A 20683-nucleotide genomic window follows, 5' to 3' on the forward strand; every position below is an offset into this window, starting at 1 on the left:
TTTCTCGTTGTTTGAGAAGAAAGTTTGGAAGGACGGCCGGGTCTTGGTAGATTTGCAGTGGTCTGATGCTCCTTCCATTTCAATATGATTGCTTGCACAGTGCTCCTTGAGATGTTTAAAGCTTGGGAAATCTTTTTGTATCCAAATCCGGCTTTAAACTTCTCCACAACGGTATCTCGGACCTGCCTGGTGTGTTCCTTGGTTTTCATAATGCTCTCTGCACTTTAAACAGAACCCTGAGACTATCACAGAGCATGTGCATTTATACGGAGACTTGATTACACACAGGTGGATTCTATTTATCATCATCGGTCATTTAGGACAACATTGGATCATTCAGAGATCCTCACTGAACTTCTGGAGTGAGTTTGCTGCACTGAAAGTAAAGGGGCCGAATAATATTCCACGCCCCACTTTTCAGTTTTTTATTTGTTAAAAAAGTTTAAATTATCCAATAAATGTTGTTCCACTTCACGACTGTGTCCCACTTGTTGTTGGTTCTTGACAAAAAAATTAAATTTCATATCTTTATGTTTGAAGCCTGAAATGTGGCGAAAGATTGCAAGATTCAAGGGGGCCGAATACTTTTGCAAGGCACTGTCTGTACATATCATTGTTTTCTTTTATAGAAAGGGTGATTCAAAATGAAATGTGTCAAAATCCTCACACATTTATTCATTTTAAAAATTATTGAAATAGACTAAATTATGAATTAGAGTTAATGATTTAAATAAAATTAAGTCTTTTTAACAAGTAAGTAATTTTAACAAATTAAAAGTCATCGGCTTGATGTTGTTTGTGCTGCTGGTGGTGGTCACATTGAGCACTTGAAAAACTTGAAGCTATATACAATACTTGTATCTGGCTAGTTATACTTTTTTTTTTTAATATACCGCATTGGTTTTGGCACATTCTTTTTAAATCACCCAGTATATCTGATATTATATCATAATTATTACATTTGCAGTGCTTAAAAACCATTTATAAACCTTTTAACCGTGAAAAATGAGGGATCACTGTAATCCGATACCCACATTTTTCTACCAGTAAAAACAATGCAACCAGTTATTGACATCATAACAAAGTGGACCTACACAGCAGTCGTTTTATTTCCAGCAGCCAAAAAGTGTGATGATGCTGAAAATGAGAATACTAGATCGGATATTATTTTGTGACCATATCCAATACTGCCCGATACCCAAAAAATAGCCATATCGGGGGCGGATACCGATACTGAGTACCGGATCAGCACATCACCTAACCCCAAAAACAGCCATATCGGGCACCAATAGCGATACTCAGTACCAGATCAGCACATCACCTAATTCATACTGAAGAACGATATAGCCTGACAGCTCTTCTGTGTGTAGGGATAACAAGATGGATGGAGAATGGGAGCCACCAAAGATCCCCAACCCAAAGTGTCAAAGTGCTCCAGGCTGTGGTCTGTGGAATCCGCCCATGATTAACAACCCTCTTTATAAGGGCAAGTGGAAAGCCGCACTGATAGATAACCCCAACTTTCAGGTAACTAACTACTTGCTGCCTGAATGTTTTTCATGTAATCCTGTGGCTGTGGTTTAGTAAAGATTTCAAACATGTAGTGTAGTGTGGGGGCTCCCCGTATTATATTTACAATCCGGAAAAGTTGTCGCACCGTTCATTTTGCGCATCTCTACCACAAAATACTTGAAGAAGTAAATGCAAATAGATTGTAATGTGTCAAACCTGAGTGAAAATGCACTTATTGTGCTCTTATTTTTGTGGCGTTATCCTCCAGTACTCAAGCAATCCGTTCTGAGTGTTCCCGTTCTCACCAAGTCCGTACTTTTTATGTTCTCGGCATGAACATACATGTAATCTTGTGCCCAATTTTTACGATTTTAGTAAATCAGGCCCTATGCTATTGCTTACAGTGCTGGCCAAAAGTATTGGCACCCCTGCAATTCTGTCAGATAATGCTCAATTTCTCCCAGAAAATTATTGCAATTTCAAATGCTTTGGGTGTAATATCTTCATTTATTTTGCTTGCAATGAAGAAACATAAAAGAGAAAGGAGAAAAAAAAATCATTATCATTGTACACAAAACTCCAAAAATGGGCCGGACAAAAGTATTGGCACCCTCAGCCTAATACTTGGTAGCACAACCTTTAGACAAAATGACTGCGAACAACCTCTTCCGGTATCCATCAGTGAGTTTCTTACAATGCTCTGCTGCAATTTTAGACCATTCTTCTTTGGTCAACTGCTCCAGGTCTCTGATATTTGAAGGGTGCTTTCTCCAAACTGCCATTTTCAGATCTGTCCACAGATGTTCTATCGGATACAGGTTCCGGACTCATTGCTCAAACTATTTTCTAGTGCTTTTTGAAGTGTGTTTTGGCTCATTGTCCTGCTGGAAGACCCATGACCTCTGAGGGAGCCCCAGCTTTCTCACACTGGGCCCTACATAATGCTGCAAAATTTGTTGGTAGTCTTCAGACTTCATAATGCCATGCACACGGTAAAGCAGTCCAGTGCCAGAGGTAGCAAAGCAACCCCAAAACATCAGGGAACCTCCACCATGTTTGACTGTATGGACAAAACATCAGGGAACCTCCACCATGTTTGACTGTGTGGACCATGTTCTTTGAAGGCCTCATTTTTTTCCCCTGTAAACTCATGTCGATGGCTTTTCCCGAAAAGCTCTACTTTTGTCTCATCTGACCAGAGAACATTCTTCCAAAATGTTTTTGGGTTTCTCAGGTAAGTTTTGGCAAACTCCAGCCTGGCTTTTTTATGTCTCTGGGTCAGAAGTGGGGTCTTCCTGGGTATCCTACCATATTCCCCTATAAACTCATGTCGATGGCTTTTCCCGAAAAGCTCTACTTTTGTCTCATCTGACCAGAGAACATTCTTCCAAAACGTTTTTGGCTTTCTCAGGTAAGTTTTGGCAAACTCCAGCCTGGCTTTTTTATGTCTCTGGGTCAGAAGTGGGGTCTTCCTGGGTATCCTACCATAGACTCCCTTTTCATTCAGACACCGACGGATAGTACGGCTTGACGCTGTTGTACCCCCGGACTGCAAGACAGCTTGGACTTGTTTGGATGTTAGTCGAGGTTCTTTATCCACCATCCGCACAATCTTTCGTAGAAATCGCTCGTCAATTTTTCTTTTCCATCCACATCTAGGGAGGTTAGCCACAGTGCCATGGGCTTTACACTTATTGATGACACTCCACACGGTAGACACAGGAACATTCAGTTCTTTGGAGATGGACTTGTAGCCTTGAGATTGTCCATGCTTCCTCACAATTTTGCTTCTCAAGTCCTCAGACAATTCTTTGGTCTTCTCTCTTTTATACATGCTCAAAGTGGTACACACAAGGACACTGGACAGAGGTTGAGTCAACTTGAATCCATTTTAACTGGCTGCATGTGTGATTTAGTTATTGCCACCACCTGTTATGTGCCACAAGTAAGTAACAGGTGCTGTTAATTAACAAATTAAAGAAGCATCACATGATTTTTCAAAGGGTGCCAATACTTTTGTCTGGCCCATTTATTAGGAGTTTTGTGTAAAATGATATATATTTTTTTTTTTCGATTCTCTTTTGTGTTTTTTCATTGCAAGCAAAATAAATGAAGATATTACTACCAAAGCATTTGTAATTGCAATCACTTTCTGGGAAAAATTAAGCATTATCTAACAGAATTGCAAGGGTGCTAATACATCTGGCCAGCACTGTATACAGTATGTCAGTGCTACATTATTGAACTTCATTTCAATATTTTCTCCATAGGGAGCCTGGAAGCCTCGTAAAATCATCAACCCAGAATATTTTGAGGACCTGCACCCATTCAAAATGGCACCTTTCAAAGCCGTGGGCTTAGAACTGTGGTCCATGACTTCAGATATATACTTCGACAACTTCATTGTCACCACCCGGAAAGAAGTTGCTGACCGTTGGGCCTCTGACAGCTGGGGCCTAAAGAAGTTGGTAGCCAGTGCTAATGAGGTAAGTGTTAAATGTTAATACTCATTTCATTAAAACGGCAAATCTGCATTCATGCGCTCAGTCATACGAACAATGGTCCTATTTTCCTTTCCCTCAGCCTGGGATTTTTGCCCAGCTGATGATTGCAGCCGAAGAGCGCCCATGGCTCTGGGTGGTCTATATCCTGACAGTCGGTCTGCCTGTTGGACTTGTTGTGCTCTTCTGTTGGCCGAAGGTACCGTGACCTATTTTAAGTCATGCTTTTATATTTATCTGCACGATCTTTATCACTTATGGTTCTTGCTTGCAGAAACCAAATGATTATGTGTACAAGAAAGTGGATGTGCCGCAGGCTGATATAGAAGAGGAGGAAGAGGAAGAAGAGGAAGAAGCAGCATGCAAGGATGATAAAGATGCAAAGGCCGGCGACGTAGAAGAAGCTGCAAGTGAGATAAAGACGCACACACACACCTCATAATAAAGGGCGCAGGTTTGCATAGGGATGGTAAGGACATAACACTACCAACTTTTCGGGATGCTCAAATTGTCCCCACCAACTTTTAAGCAACCTTATTTGCATTATATAATGAGTTTGTCTCCCCATATGTTGTAAGGATAGAACTGAAGCTACCATTATTAGGTAAATTATTTTCACTATGTTCAAACTTAGATATTCCGTATTTTTCGGACTACAAGTCACACCTGAGTATAAGTCGCACCAGCCATAAAATGCCCAACGAAGAGACAAAAAACATACCGGTATATAAGTTGCACCGGAGGATAAGTCGAATTTTTGGGGGAAATTTACTTGATAAAATCCAACACATAGAACAGATATGTCATCTTGAAAGGCAATTTAATATAAAAATACAATAGAGAAGAACATGCTAAATAAGTGTACAGTGTACAGTGCATGAACAACGAAATGCGAATATACTGTCCTCACCAGGACGCTACGGCTCGGTCCTGGCTATACAGCAAGCTAAACTCCCAAATGACGATGCTAGACGTCCATATAATTTGCTGAATCAATTTCATCCTCGATACCAAACAGGTTCGCATCGACGTAAAATGATAATTAGGTGCTATTACAGCAATGACACAAACGATTAGCATGCGTTCGCTAGCATCAGCACATCGTTCAAACAAACACACAACTGGCTCTAAGTGTCCGATCGTGGGTGGAAAACACACAACAACAACAGAAAAGATGATACACACAGGCGTTGCCTCTATATAGATATTTTACAAGCATAAACAATGAACGTAGGTTCGCAGCTGTGTTCCTCTCTCGCTAACTCCCCCACTCACTCAGCTGCGTAGCTGTCCGTCTTCTTCTGGCTTGTGAGCACTCTTCTTCACGTAAACAAGTGCGAGTGCGCCCCTACGTGGGCGTGAAAGCGCCACAAACTAAAAGCATGCATTTCAATATAAAAAAGAAAATAATATAATTGAACACACATTGCCAAAGGCAGAACGCGAACGTGGCCATAGCTATTAAGAGTTATTCAGATAACTCTAGCATAAAGAACATGCTAACAAGTTTACCGAACCATCAGTGTCACTCCAAAACACCAAAATAACATGTGAAATGATATCATAATGTGTTAATAATTTCACACATAAGTCGCTCCTGAGTATAAGTCGGACCCCCAGCCAAACAATGAAAAAAAACTGCGACTTATAGTCCGAAAAATACCGTACCCCTTTTCACTTGCTGAATGCGCCGGTACACCCGCCCCCACCAACGAACGGCTGTCAGCTACAGTCAGGAAATATTGGAGCCACCCAGCTTAGCATCGCGTTTGCTACAGTGTCACAACAAACACTCCTCTCTCTGTGTCTCTTGACTTTTCTCGCGTCATTCAACCAATGTATCGCATAGTAACGCACATTGTCTCGTTGCCGAAACGGTGACAAAATCTGAACGGAGAAAAAAAAAAACATAATATATGAAAAACGTACAGATTTTGAACGTGCGGCGTACACATTTAAAAATCAGTGCTCACTTGTATAAATTACGCCGAAACCATACAACTTGACAGGTATGGGCTGATGACTGGTCCCACCCCCGACACGCACGCTCACACTCACACAGCCTCGACAGAAATACATGTTGACAACATGCTCTTTACTAGAAGTTTTTTTCGGCCAGCAGCAAGACTCAATTGTTGTGGAGGTGGGAAACACCACTAGTTTTTCTAGTGAAAGTCCGACCACCATCAGAGTTAGCATAACATTAAACTGTGTAAACTTGCTAACCTGCAAAACTCAAGTAGGAAGCTGCTTAGAGAGAAGTGTCCTCCTGTTTGTGTTTTCTACTGTTAACGTTAATTAAACTGTGTGAAATGCAGTGAACTCTGCCGGAAACTATAAAACCAGAAAAAATGTGAGCAAGAAGCTGCTTAGAGAGAGACGGATGCCTCATAACCTCTTATGTTGCTCACACAGCATACACACAACATAATCATAATTAACTATGTACTTAAAAAAATATATATTTTGGGGGGGGGGTGCCACGAGCCACCCACAATAGCATTGCGATCGACTGGTCACTCGTGATCGACGTAATGCACACATCCGATTTAGCATATCAATTATTTAGATTCATATTTGTGAGAAATGTAGCCGAGAACCCCGTTCATCAAATCAGTTTGGTCTTATTAATAATGTCCTGTCCTATCTCGAGCACAAAGTGTACATGCAGTTTATGCTGTTTTATCGTCCCTACCAATGTTGAGACCAAACCTACGCCCTTGCTCATAATGCTTCTTTTCCAATTCACTTAAAAACACTCACTTAAAACTATAATAGAGACTGAGGAGGACAAGGATGATGTAGATCCAAGTGGGGACAAACCAGAGGGCGGGGGACAATGGAGAAGAAGAAGAGGGGGAGGAGGTAAGTGAAGCAGGAATACTTCTACACAGAAGAATTGTTTACCATGGTCATGAGGTAGATTGAATATGTATTGGCGTTATTTGTACGGTTTAAAATCAGTTTTCAAAATGAACAAAATTAAACCACACATTTTTTTCTTCCTTATTGTCTGACATATAATCAGACGAAATTTCGGACTGTCTGTTAGGATTACCAAAATACTACTAATTTCTCCTTTTTTTAAACAAATTTTCATTATGTACTTTTAACCCATTCAACCCACCGATCACAATAGTGACCAAAACTGCTATCAACATTGTTTTTGCAAAATTGCTACAGTTCACTATGTAGGTTCTGACTCATTAGCCTTTTATTAGAGATTTCTTAAAGGGGCTAACAATGACGCCTGGTTTGGATGTTTAAATGTCGGGGGAAATTTCGGGATAAATGGGTTAAGTCTGAAGTTGTACATTTCGTTATTATTGAATATGGGACTATTGTCCTTAAGCTGTATGTCGGCGTCTGACATTTTAAGAAAATTAACGTAAAACCGGTTTTAAAACGTTTCCCATTATTCTGGCATTGGTTTCCTCTGATTTCCTATCAGAAAAAAAAGTTATGACCTGCTTCAGATTCTTAATTTTGCAGTGGCACTTTCCTGTATGAGGGAGATAACCCAGAAGTACATAAAGGACAGAATAGTGTCATTCCAGAAATGTCTAGAAAATGTGCCTTTAACCAAAGGAAAATACCCTTAATCCTCAATGGCATTGGTAAAACGACATACAGTGGACCAACTAAAAAGGCACTTGAATGTTTCATGCTAAAGATTTAAACACTTGAGCAAGCTTGCAGTTTGTACTACAGCAGCAATGAACATAAAATTGCCAGTATAACTCCAGACAAAAAAAGAAACGTAAACACAAAAATGTGTGAAATATAGAAACATGTTCAAGGGACACTGCGAGCAAGAAAGTGAATAGGCAAAGTACAGACTTTACCTCAGGTAAAATGTATTAATATTTGCCGCCACACATTGTATAAATCATTACTGTCTCAGTGGTTGGAAGTTCACTTCTCTCTTTCAGCTGGAATGAGCCAGTGACAAGGCCGAGAGCGACAAAGAAGCTGTGAGGAAGAGGAGGGTATGGAAAGACTGGACATCTCCACGTATTGTATCCATCTCTCTACAGGGATGACTTGGAAGAGCCATTGCTCCTTGCCTGAGCAGGACAGAGCTAGCAATCCCCATCTCCTGGTAGCAATCTGACTGCTACATTTCCATCAGTCTCCTCGTATCGCCTTTCTAGTGCATCTAAATTATTTTAAGTACCCCCCCCCAAACATTCGCTCTTGTTCTTCAAAATATTTATTTTCCTTGTTCAATTTTTCACTCATGGTGTCAACTTGGCTCATTCGGTTCTGTTTTTGCAACCATCAATCCGTCCATCTGTCAACTCAAAGGCAATGTACAGCATCTGGACTTTCACCTCGTGTCCTTTGCTTTCAAGACCATGTACAGTGGGGCAAATAAGTATTTAGTCAACCACTAATTGTGCAAGTTCTCCCAGAGGCCTAGAGAGGCCTGTAATTGTCAACATGGGTAAACCTTAACCATGAGAGACAGAATATGGAGAAAGAAAAAAAACAGAAAATCACATTGTTTGATTTTTAAAGAATTTATTTGCAAATCACTGTGGAAAATAAGTATTTGGTCAATACCAAAAGTTCATCTCAATACTTTGTTATGTACCCTTTGTTGGCAATAACAGAAGCCAAACGTTTTCTGTAACTCTTCACAAGCTTTTCACACAGTTGCTGGTATTTTCGCATATTCCTCCATGCAGATCTCCTCTAGAGCAGTGATGTTTTGGGGCTGTCGTTGGGCAACACAGACTTTCAACTCCAAAATATGTGGCGGAAAACACTCAGGTGACTTGAAGTTCTGCTATGAGGCCCCCAATTTGGCCAAATTTCAAAATTGTCCTATATGCATGTGTGATACATCATTGGAAAACTTACAATCTCAATTTTCTGGGGGAAGAAAATTTTTGAACCACAGGACATTTAAAAAAAAATTAACAGTAAAACCCTAACTGAAGGTGAGCGCATGAGAGAGCATAATTAAAGACGCCATGATTTTGACGAGATATTGTCGCGTACTTGAGTGTCAAGACAAAGCTGTGAATGGCCACAGCCGGATTTTGGGGGGATTTTATGGGTGAAACATTGTACTATAACAAGGGTTGCGATGCAGAAATCGCAGACATCAAGGAGTGGTCGAGATTTTCTTTCATATATTTAACCATTTAAACGATTTTTTCCCATTTTTGTTTGGATTGATTATCTTAAATATTGGGGAAAATTTGACAGTAACAAAAAAAAAAATACAATTAAGCGATAGTTATTAGGTAGATATGTGTGACGTATTTAGACACGATTTTTCATTGTGATGTAATTCGTTTAAAAGTTTATAATATGCGAGTGAATACTTTTTTGAAGTTTTTTTTTTTTTTTACAGACTAAAATTGACTAACATTTGACAGACATTTCGAATAATAATTACTTCTATTTATGGCTGGGTTGAAACAAAAGCATTTGCACAACGTCTGTAAACGGGGATCTCCAGGGTAAAACGGACATTAAAAATAGTTTGGGGGCTTAATGTACCATGAAGCTGCTATGGCAGCATATAGACATATTGTTCTATCAAACACCACGGTTCTTTTGGCTTAAAATACAACAGTTTATTTTAAAGAAGGGTGCAAGAGCAGACACTGCTTTTTCAGCCTTGTCCGTGTTTTCCGCCATATATTTCCTTGAGTTTTTCTGCTTTTAAGATTTCCAGTTGAAGGCAACACAATGCTGTGTCAAGAGGTTACTGGAAGAAGAGTGGCCTTGAAGGCTTCACTTATTTCTTCTGAGCATTTACAGTACTTTTTGTCTTTGTATTAAAAAAAGATAATTGTGGACTATCAACTTCAAGGGCCCACTGTAGAGAAGACCTCTGTTAACAGCAGTGTGATGTGTGTAGTTCTTAGCAACAATTGAAAGCAAAATATCTGCACTATGTAGGTTCTGACTCATTAGCCTTGGAACATTTTATTTTTGGCCACCTCAGAGCTTTTATAGAGTTCTAGCTAGATATTGCAAATACCATATTACTCTTTACATTTGTTTGCAAAACACAACATTGCTCCTGTTACTCTTGTAAATGAAATAATTCAGTATTTAATATGGAATTATTTGTCTCAGGTGTGATGTGCGGGTTGAAGAGAACACAAATCCAGAGCGAACATCTTAAGCTTTTATTAAAAACAATGTTTCAAAGTAACAGTGCCGGGTATCTTTTCACACAAGATGGATCCTGGAGTGTGTACTGTACTCTAAAATACTTTAATACAACTTAATATATCAAAATAAATTACAACTTTTCCCTTTTCTGAAGAGCAGCATTTCCACATACTGTTGAGAGATTACTATTCCAATCGAACAATTCATGAGAAATACATTTATCTGCCATTTATACCATTTTGAAAAGGGCGTGCCCTTCATTTTGCAGTTCAATGTGGAGGACATTTTCAGGCCTGGTTTCTCCCACAGTAGATCAATAACACTCAAATGCACTTATCTGCTTTTAAATAGAAAGCATCTGTTCTCTGCTCACATCTTGAGCTTCCCGTCTTACCTCATCCAGATCAATTTTACTAAACAACCTTCATCAAAGAGTCGTATCATGGCTGATGAAACAAGTCAATACTTCATTATAGGTATCCTTAAACAACAAAATGGTGGGGGGCCCAGGCGGGGTGACAAAGTGTACATGCCATTCTAACACATTTATTACAGTAATATCGTTTTGCTTGGCAGTGACAAAAACCAAACAGTCATGCAATGTTTGGTCATGATGACAATAACAAAAAAATGATAGATTAAAAGTCATAGCATGTTTTGCTCCACGTACATGTTAGGTTGTTGGAAAGCTGAGACAGGAAGTTGGTATCACAGAAAATCAGTTTAGTAATGACAGCGCAAGGTTATGACCAATGATCTCAATGTAAAGTGACTTTTGACCCTTCAACTGACTACATTGGCAGACTTGTCATGATCTGGCAAAACACTTTGTGTAGCTTAATTATTTTCCCATGTATGAATGAATGTTTATTGAAATCTGTTTATAAAGCTCTGCAGTGAGCTGCAGACATTTGAATTTGTACCCATTTAAAGGTTACCTACATAGGTATTTTTACATGTATACTTTGCACACGCCAATTAAGACGTCACATCTGCCAATAATTTTGCTGCAACCTGAAACAAGTGCCAGATGACAAAAGTGAATCATCCCTGTCAGAGCAAACTGAACCGGTGACAAAAGCGTTTTAAACTTGGGCCCAGATGTGGGAGATTATTTGCCCCCGTCCATGACATCTCTTCGGCGCGTCTCATTTGCGTTTGCTTTTGGTGTCTGTAGTCTGAAACACGCTGGACGCAGACATGAGGTTCTCGATGTACTGACCAAGTACCTGGTTTTCTGACTTCAACTTCAAGTTTTCCTCTTTGACTGCATCCACCCGTGCTGACAGGTCTGCAGCAAACAAGACATGTATTTTCAAGAGAAATTGTGGGTTAAAAATGACAAAGATGAATAAAAGCCCTCCAAATTTTGAGAACTTCAGTATACCATAAGTATAGAGCAAATATTAACATGATTGGATTATTATTTAACACACCTAGCTTTTATTTGACTGATATTCTGCTCTCGGGTAAAGATGCACTTTTAACCCTCACAACTAAGTGAACTTATCTTCAGAACAACTACTGTAATTTTCGCACTATAAGGCGCACCTGACTATAAGCCGCCACCCACCAAATTTTACACAAAAACTGCATTTGTTCATAGATAAGCCACACTGGACTATAAGCCGCAGTTGTGCTCACTGGATTGGTTTAACAGCGGCATTATACGACTGTCATAAGCTCAAATGAACCACCATGAAGCTTTGAACCTATTGGCTGCAAAGCTTCAAGAAGCTTCATTTGGCCATCACTGCTCCTTTGGGGGAGAGAGTCAACCTCTGCTGTCAACAGTTGTTGTTGTCCAACATGCCTCCTAGCATGCACTGCAGCGCTACGGATGTAAATAACAATCAAAATTCATGTTCTGTGCTAATTATTTCTTCATTTACTGTTCCAGTTGTTTTATTAATTGGAAGTTATGGTATTTGGTAACACTTTATTTGACAGCTGCATCACAAGAACATCATAATTAAGAAATGACACTGTCATGAGCATTAATGTATGTTTATAACAGATGTTATTTAGTGTTATCAGGCAAATTATGTCACTTTTGAGTGGATGTAAAAGATCAGAGGTGGATAGAAATGGAGTTGGTGACATAATTTGCCGGATGACACTTAGTGACATCTGTCATAAGCATTCAGTAATGCCCATGTTAGCGTCATGTCATAACTATGACGGTCTTATGACGCCGCTGTCAAAAAAAGTTATCTATTAACCCAAATAAATCAACAAATAAGCCGCACTGGACGATAAGCCGCAGGATTCAAAATGAAGGGAAAAAGTAGCGGCTTATAGTCTGAAAATTACGGGTAGTTTTTCCTCAGTTTCAGTATTTTTTAAGCACATTAGTATCTTTTGCATATATACCGGTATGTAGAACAGTGTTTTTCAACCTTTTCTGAGTCAAGGCACATTTTTACATTGGAAAAAATCTTGCGGCACACCACAAACCAAAAATGTTCCAAAATTACTTTCTGTACAGTATATTTAATTATAAAAATTTCAATATTTATATTTATTGTGGAATTGAGCCTGTTTAGATTAACAAAATGCCAATATCCTGGCAACAGCTTTCATTCTCACGCTGTTTTTATTTTTTATAGCAGTTAGGCTTGAAACGCTCAGACAATTATCAGACAGGGGGACTTCAGCAATGTCTTTAACCGGATCAGGGCAGAACATCTTGCTGACAATGGCTTTGCAGGTAGTTAGTATTAATGTCTCTGCCACAGTGTGGGACGTTTTGGATTTAGCAACAAGGTAACTGGCTTTGAGGGTTTTCTCATTTTGTAGTTTTTCTCAAAAAAGTTGCCTGTTCCTCAGTTTTCAAGAAGGTGAACAAAATATTCCATCGACTTGTTTTGAATCGACGGGTGTTTTGTTAGGAGATTACGTTCAAGCTTGCTCGGCCCCATGCCGCTGTTGGAGAGCTGCTCGTGTCACATTCAAGAACTGCTCAGATTTGTAGCCACCGGCCACCTAGCGGTCCTCGACAATGTGCTGTATCAAAACACGTGGAGTATTGGCCGTCGTCACATATGGATAAAATGAAAAGGAAACTTGTGGATATCAACACTCGACCAGACTAATCAAATGATGTACAGTAGACGAACTGGGGTCCACAGCCGCGGGCAGCAAGGTGGCTAATGGCTAGAAATCCGAACAGTTCTTGAACACGACACGAGCAATACCTTGCTCATCTGCGCACAACCGCAACCTTCTACCTACTCCTTCCTACTGCAACTCCGCCCGACGACGTAAAAAATAAAATAAAAAGCGATATTGGATCATTTCACACACCGGTTGATGATGTAGAACATCTGCTTGTAAGCTATGATAAAGCAGATATATAAGGTTCATTTGAAAGAATAAAATGGCATCCAGCAGTACTTTAATACACTCTGGATTATTTAAAGGGAAAGACTACACCTTTATCAGGTCCATCCCAGTAGAAAAAAAATCCTTTAAATTTAAGAACGCCTACAAATTAGAATTTCATTTTTTCTTATGTGTAATTGTCAAATTCAACCCATATTGTTCACCCTTCCCCATGACGTAATTTATTTACTTTATTATCACATACACCTATAGCTGAGACTGTATGTGCATGGGTATAAATGGCATCACAAAATGGCCACACTTGTAATTTTTTGTGTTTACATATTATTTTCTCAATTATTAGAGGCCTAAGAAATGTCATTTGCATACTTCAATACTGTACTTTGAGCGACTTATTTCACATGGAAGCCTTTTATACAAGGTCTTGTCTTTTTCTCCACAAAAAGCCTTGCCTTCCCTAACCCTAGAAGAACAGAAGACCTATTTTGTTTGTATTTTGCGGCTTGAAAAGCAATGAGGTTTAATTTGTCAATGTGTGTAAAATGCGTCATACGCATCATCTTTTGTGATCAGTCCATTTAGTCACATACTGTGTTGATGTACCCAGCTATCCTCAATACTGCCATCGATTAAAAAACACAAACATTCGCAAACGCCAACCATAACAGCACCCCAAACTTGGGAGGGAAACCACAGCACGCTTTCAAAACAGCATGCATCGTCGCGCAAGCATAAAGAGCCCTACAGACTGTTTCATTGCCATGCTAGTCCAATGACAGACAAGCGTCTGTTAGAATAAGCAACATTTAGCAATTTTTGCCTTTTTATGACATGTTACGGACCAGACCAGTGTATGCATCACAATTTATGCTTATACATTTTCTGCAGTCAACGTAAATTTTATTCTGCTTTTGTAATTATTGTGTATACATTTTAAACCATGGGTGTCAAACCAATTCCACATAGGGCCAAAACGGTCCTGGATTTCGTTCCAACCAATGACGAGGTCTATCTTTTCACCATTTTAAAGGGATCCACAGATAGAAAGACTTGTAGTTCTTAAAAGATAACCGTTATCATGGGTTAAAATAATTTCATATTGAAACCCCTCTCGATGTTTTCGTTTTTATACAATTAGTACAATTAGTTTAACTAGTAGGTCACCATTATGTTGATGCCACATGGTTACGCTGTCAGGTTCCAGAGTATGACTAGCGACATCAACGTCATCAGTTCAGCCTTTTCAATTTGAACCCGAGAGGAACATTAATGAGCGTGACAGCACTATCGATATTTCACAAACTGTGCAGCAAAAGCAAAATGAAAAGGAAAGAAGAGATGAGACGAGAGAGAGTAGAAAAAAAGTATTCTGCCAAAATGTGCTACACAGGCGAAACGTGCTACAAGAGGCGAATTTGACACCCAAAGTACTACTGTGCGCTTTCATCTTTTGTTTAGATGCATATAGACAGGACATATTAAAGATGCCTCAAGAAAATACTTAAAACCTAGTAATATCAAATAACGGTGGTTTAAATATGCTATGTGGCTAACGTGGTCAACAGATCCACAATGTGCTTTAAAACTACTACAAGAAAAAACAATGCTTGAAAGTATGACAGGGAAGCATGCAAAAAGTTTTTTGAGACATTAAAAAGGTAATAAAAGACTCAATAAAAAACACAAATAGTAAGTACTCGCCGCTTTTAACCTGTAATCGCATGTGGTGGACGTCTCGCTGCGTAGAAGGAATTGCAGTCACCCGGTAGTACTCGTCGGGTGACAGTGACAATGTACGTCATCACCCCGAGCGTCCATTACGTGCTTAAAACATGGCACCCTCTGTAGGTTAAAACGTGTACTAAATATTATAGCTTTTTAAATCAATGGCAATATTTTAAGTGTTTCTAATAACATGTTTTGGTAAAAGAGAACAATTGTGGCTTATTAGAGCCTACACGTCTAAGTGCGGGGTTACCTTCGAATCGATTATTAAAATAATCATTAGTTGCAGCTCTTGCAGTTTCATTAAGGCATATAATAAAGATTACAAAAACAAGCATGGACAATTACTTTACCTTCCAGAGTATGCTGAAGTTCCAACACCTGATTTATTAGCCTTGTCTTCTCCTCCATCTCAACTTGGTTCTCCATGTCCCCTGACAAAGAATCATGTAGCATTATCTCCACACTACCTATCCTTTGCGCTGAACAGTTACTATAGTATACATACCATCTATGTCGCAATTCATGATGAAGAGATCGTTCTCTGGCTTAGTATACAGGGCTGCAGTTCTGTTGTTCACTGTAAAGGAATGACAGACACTATTCATGAGGGAGTGCGGCACTATATCACAGAAAGGGGTTTGCTTTTCTTGCTCTGAATTTCACATGTTCTTAACCAATAGATCTCGGTGATGTACAATTAAGTACTACTATGAAACGGTGCAAATCTAACTTCCACCTTACCTTTATAATGTCAAAGTTTATAAAATGAGCACAATCGAATTTTTTTGTGTTAATACATAGACGGTAAATGACACAATCAGTTTCACGTATCAATTCGGAATTGAATTAGGACACTTGGACTTTTCAAGTCTTTTTCCTAGTGTTACAATAACAAAACCATTTAGAAATTGCCAACCACTTGCACGGGTGCATCGGGTCTGTCATGGGATGGAGGATATGAGCAGCAGATGCCGCACCCTGTTAGTTCCTCCAGATGACCCACACAGTTTTTGATCAGGTTATTCTTCAAGCATCTAAATTACTTTTGCACGCTGATTTCACTGATTAACTATATATAAAAAGGCGAACTTTAAAAACTAAATTGGCTTGCGTGATGCAGTGTTTTCAAACTATAGCAATTCCTATCAATTAAGCAGCATATTAAGACCGAAACTACTCTAAAATATAGTTCCGAATCATTTAGTCGTTGTAAACTGTCCATGGTTGACCTCTAACGCTAGTAAATTTAATAATTTCGCTTGTAGGCCGTTGTTGATACCACTCTTCGTAAACAAAGCAAAACAAACACATTCGACACGTAAAATTGATACGTCGGTATCAAAAGCTGACAATAATAATTCATGTGTTAGACCACGAAAGCTGGCAATTGCAAAATCAAGTCACGTACAGTGATGCCCGATAACCAAGTTAGCTTTGCTAGCTAACTAGCTTTTGCGGAAAACTGCTGTGACATGACGCCCGCTAAACAAACTACAAAAGTGTAGCATCCCGCTAAAAGCATATAAACGTAAAGGTGTGTGTGCACCTAAACGCCCTAGCGCAGTGCCTTAGCAATATATTTCTATAAAGCCGCCCTATTGATTTCAGTCGGCCAATGCGGCTAAACGGCAATTTACACATCGTATATTGAAAAGCGGAAAAGAGCATTCAACAAAAACAAGCCATAATGTTCCCACTCACCAAAATCAAGACTGTGTTGTCTCCGAGACACGGAGTGTTGTTGTAAACACAGACAGACCGACAGACACACGTACACACACAAACACTAGCACAGTGTTTCATTGACGATGACGACGACTGGAGGATCTCCGTATGTGTGTGACAACAGTGGCCGTCAGGGGGCGGCAAAACTAGCAACCACTGGCTAACAAGATAGCTGCTAGCTAGTTAATTTAAAATATATATATATATATTGAACACTACAATACATACAAATAACAAATAATACAAAACAACTAGTTCACATAGAATACAACCATCTCAACATATTGACATCATAAGACATACAAAAAAATAAAAATAATAACTCAAGAGGAAATTAAGTACTAAACAATTTTGCATGAGCTTCTATAGTAGACTTGCATTTATTATTTTGTATCATATTAAGTGATGAGAAATATGATTCAAATTCAACCAAAAAAATCTTAAAGTTCGGATTTACTTTTGGAAATTTAGATTTATGAATATGAAATTTCCCTAGCAATATATAAAGATTTAATATAGTAAATATTTTTTTATTTTTGGATTCAAATACAGTAATGATCGCTTTTCCTGTCAAGTCAATGTTTTGTTTAGTTTGACATAAAATATATTTCTGAAGATCTGTCTGAAACTTTACACTAATGGGGCAACCATAAAACAAATGAGTCACGCTTTCAGGTTCAGTCATACAAAATGTACATTTGTTGTCAATATCCTTAAAACGAGACAAGTACACGTTAGTCGGGTATATATTATGTAAAATTTTCAAGTGCAATTCCCGTACTTTGTTGGAAACAAACAATTTAAAAGGAACAAGCCACGCCTCCCTCCATTTTATATTATCAAACTGTGCATTCCAAAAGAATTTCCCACGAGGTACAATTCTCCTCTTACTATAGAATGATTCCCTTATATGTTTATTTGTACATTTCTTGCTTAAAAGATCTATATTATTTAAATAAAGGATCTCATTACCGGCTAGGTCATTTTGTCCTTTATACTCTTTCATTAGTTCTAATATTCCACTGGGGATGGAGTCAAACACAGAATGAAATTCTTTAAACTTAATGGGAAATCCTTTTTCTATTAGAAATTCTTCATAAGAAAGAATCTGTCCATCACCCTTAAACAAATCTTTCAAGTATATAATATTTTTATCAATCCAATTTTGTATGAAGAGTGATTTGTTCCTTTTTGTTATATACTCATTATTCCAGATAATACATTTGTGTGGAGAAAAATTGTGAGAGTGACATAACTTCCAAGACAACAAGGCTTGTTGATAAAAACCTGACATTTTACCAGGAAGTTTCAAGACCTTGTAATTACATGACAATAGAAATCGAAGACCTCCAACCTTGTTAAAAATATTATTCGGGATGAAATACCAGATTGAATTTGGTGCTTTTAAACATTCTTTTAACCATTTGACTTTAAAAGTATAATTTAAGTCCAAGAGTTCAAGTCCAGTCCTGGAACCAGAAAGCAGAGTTCTTTTGAGATGATGGTGCTTATTCTTCCAAACAAAATCAACCAGCATTTTATTAATTGCTTTGCAAGTAGAATCTAAGACTTCTAGGGAAAGTGTTGGATAGACAAACCTGGAAACACCTTCAGCTTTCGTTAAGAGAACCCTCCCTAAAATAGATAAGTCCCTTTGAAGCCACATATTGAGTATTGTTTTAGTTCTTTGTATTCTTCGGGAGAAGTTAAATTGTTGATGCTCCTTAGCATTCTTACAGACATGAATCCCAAGGTATCAAACACACTCCTTAACAGGCATATCATACAAAGTTTTCATGTCATTTTGATACAGACATAAGATTTCACACTTAGACTTATTAAGTTTCAATCCTGAGGCAAATGAAAACTCATCTATTTGAGAAATGGAATATCCAATCTGTTGTTTATCTCTTAGAAATAACACCGTATCATCAGCTAGTTGAGTCATTTTGATCTCTTTACCAAAGATGGACAATCCCCTAATACAGGGATTATTTAAAATACTTAATGAAAGTAATTCCACTACAATCAGAAATAAAAATGGGGAAATCGGACAACCCTGTCTTACAGATCTGAGGACAGGAAATCTCCTAGTTGTGGCTGGATATAACATAACACAACTATCAATACCAGTGTAAAACATTTCAATAGTCGAAACAAATTTTTCTCCGAAACCAAATGTTCGAAGAGCTTGGATCAAAAAGTAATGTTCCACTGTATCGAAGGCTTTATAAAAATCAAGAAATACCATAAGTGAATCAGTTTCTATATTTTCAGAGTATTCCAGCAAATCTAAAACAAGTCTAACATTTGAGCTGATATGCCGATGAGCCATAAACCCAGTTTGGTTTTCACTTATAATCTCATTAAGACCACTTTTCAACCTTTTAGCAAATATTGAGGACAGAATCTTATAATCCACGTTCAACAATGTAATTGGTGTCCAATTCTCTACTAATAAGTGATCCTTGTCAGGTTTAGGTATTAAAGTTATTATGCCTTGTTTCATACTCGTAGACATTTCCTTTTTAATCAAACATTCGCTGAACATTTCAAATAAATGATCTCCGATAGTATCCCAGAAGAAAACATAGAATTCCACCGATAAGCCATCCACACCTGGTGCTTTCCCCTTTTTCATAGCGAGAGTGGTCTCATAAACTTCATTTTTGGTCAAGTGCTGTTCACAGCTTTGTTTAAAGCGTTCTGAAATATTAGTAGTAAATAATTTAACATTCTCAATAAATGTATTGCAAGCTTGATCATTACAATTTGATTTATATATATTGGTATAAAATGATTCAACATATTGTGAGATTATCAGGTGATCAGTGATTATAACGTCATTAATCCTAAAGGCTGAAATAGTATTTCTTATCCTATTTCGTTTCTCTAAAGCAAAAAAGTACCCAGAATTCTTTTCACCTGACTCAAGCCACTTTGCCCTTGACCTTAAAAAGGCTCCTTTAGCCAAATTAATATAAGGATTGTCAACGTCTTCTCTTATTCCTTTAAGTTTGATTACTTCATCCTCTGATAAATTGTCTTTTTCTAGCTAGTTAATTATCTGCTATAGACCCTACTCACATGACGTCACAACCACGCCTCCGCGCCATATTGTCCGTCAGCTCGTCTTGTTTACGCATTACCGCTACGTAAATTCCTCCTATTATGGCGTGTTTTTCTGCTCGTTAACATTAATAATCAAAATGGTGAAGGCGTGTGTGGCGGTTGGTTGCAGTAACAGAGAAGATAGACGGAGAGACTTAAAGTCCTACCATATTCCGAGAGACCCAGAGAGGAGAGCGAGATGGACTGCTGCAATTCGACGAGAAAACTGGGCACCAAACGATCACCACAGACTATGTTGTAGTCATTTTATACCTGGTAAGATGCATTTAATATATATTTAGAGGGTTTTGGGCTGACAAACACAATTAAGATCATTGCGAGGCTAATCGCCGACAACATACAGTTTCAAATTCAAGATGTTTATTTCTTTCGCCGTCATTATTTTTTGAATAATACTTAGCCGGTACCAAGTGAAAGAAGCTGGCCTCGTCTACGGATCATCAGTTAAACAGGGATGTCCAAACTTTTTGCAAAGGGGGCCAGATTTGGTGTGGTAAAAATGTGGGGGGCTACCTTGGCTGATTTACGTAGAACAATATATTTAAACAATTTTTAGCAAGCCCTTCTGTGTGTCACATTTGCTTTATTTATTTATTTTTTTT

The 20683-nt window shown here is 38.4% G+C and overlaps 2 protein-coding genes across 4 annotated transcripts in view; one reads left to right on the top strand and one right to left on the bottom strand.

The window, feature by feature from the left end:
* The window catches only part of clgn (calmegin), a 19777-nt gene extending 9473 nt beyond the window's left edge, over nt 1–10304 (top strand). Inside the window, exons 10-15 of one of the 2 annotated variants that reach the window (XM_057843374.1) lie at nt 1371–1527; nt 3783–3998; nt 4096–4212; nt 4288–4423; nt 6792–6878; nt 7946–10304. In XM_057843374.1, the coding sequence (XP_057699357.1) occupies nt 1371–1527; nt 3783–3998; nt 4096–4212; nt 4288–4423; nt 6792–6878; nt 7946–7962 (730 nt within the window). In that variant the 3' untranslated portion in view covers nt 7963–10304. The remainder of the gene's footprint in view (nt 1–1370; nt 1528–3782; nt 3999–4095; nt 4213–4287; nt 4424–6791; nt 6879–7945) is intronic. The other variant, XM_057843375.1, reaches the window with a different exon arrangement.
* Nucleotides 9346–20683, bottom strand: part of scoca (short coiled-coil protein a) — a 13787-nt gene continuing 2449 nt past the window's right edge. Inside the window, exons 1-4 of one of the 2 annotated variants that reach the window (XM_057843380.1) lie at nt 16926–17091; nt 15730–15801; nt 15575–15655; nt 9346–11442 (exon numbers count right to left, since the gene is read on the bottom strand). In XM_057843380.1, the coding sequence (XP_057699363.1) occupies nt 11300–11442; nt 15575–15655; nt 15730–15748 (243 nt within the window). In that variant the 5' untranslated portion in view covers nt 15749–15801; nt 16926–17091 and the 3' untranslated portion in view covers nt 9346–11299. Of the gene's footprint in view, nt 11443–15574; nt 15656–15729; nt 15802–16925; nt 17092–20683 lie in introns of those variants that run through there. The other variant, XM_057843379.1, reaches the window with a different exon arrangement.

Source organism: Corythoichthys intestinalis, chromosome 8 (genome assembly GCF_030265065.1).
Source record: "Corythoichthys intestinalis isolate RoL2023-P3 chromosome 8, ASM3026506v1, whole genome shotgun sequence".
NCBI classification, from domain to species: domain Eukaryota; kingdom Metazoa; phylum Chordata; class Actinopteri; order Syngnathiformes; family Syngnathidae; genus Corythoichthys; species Corythoichthys intestinalis.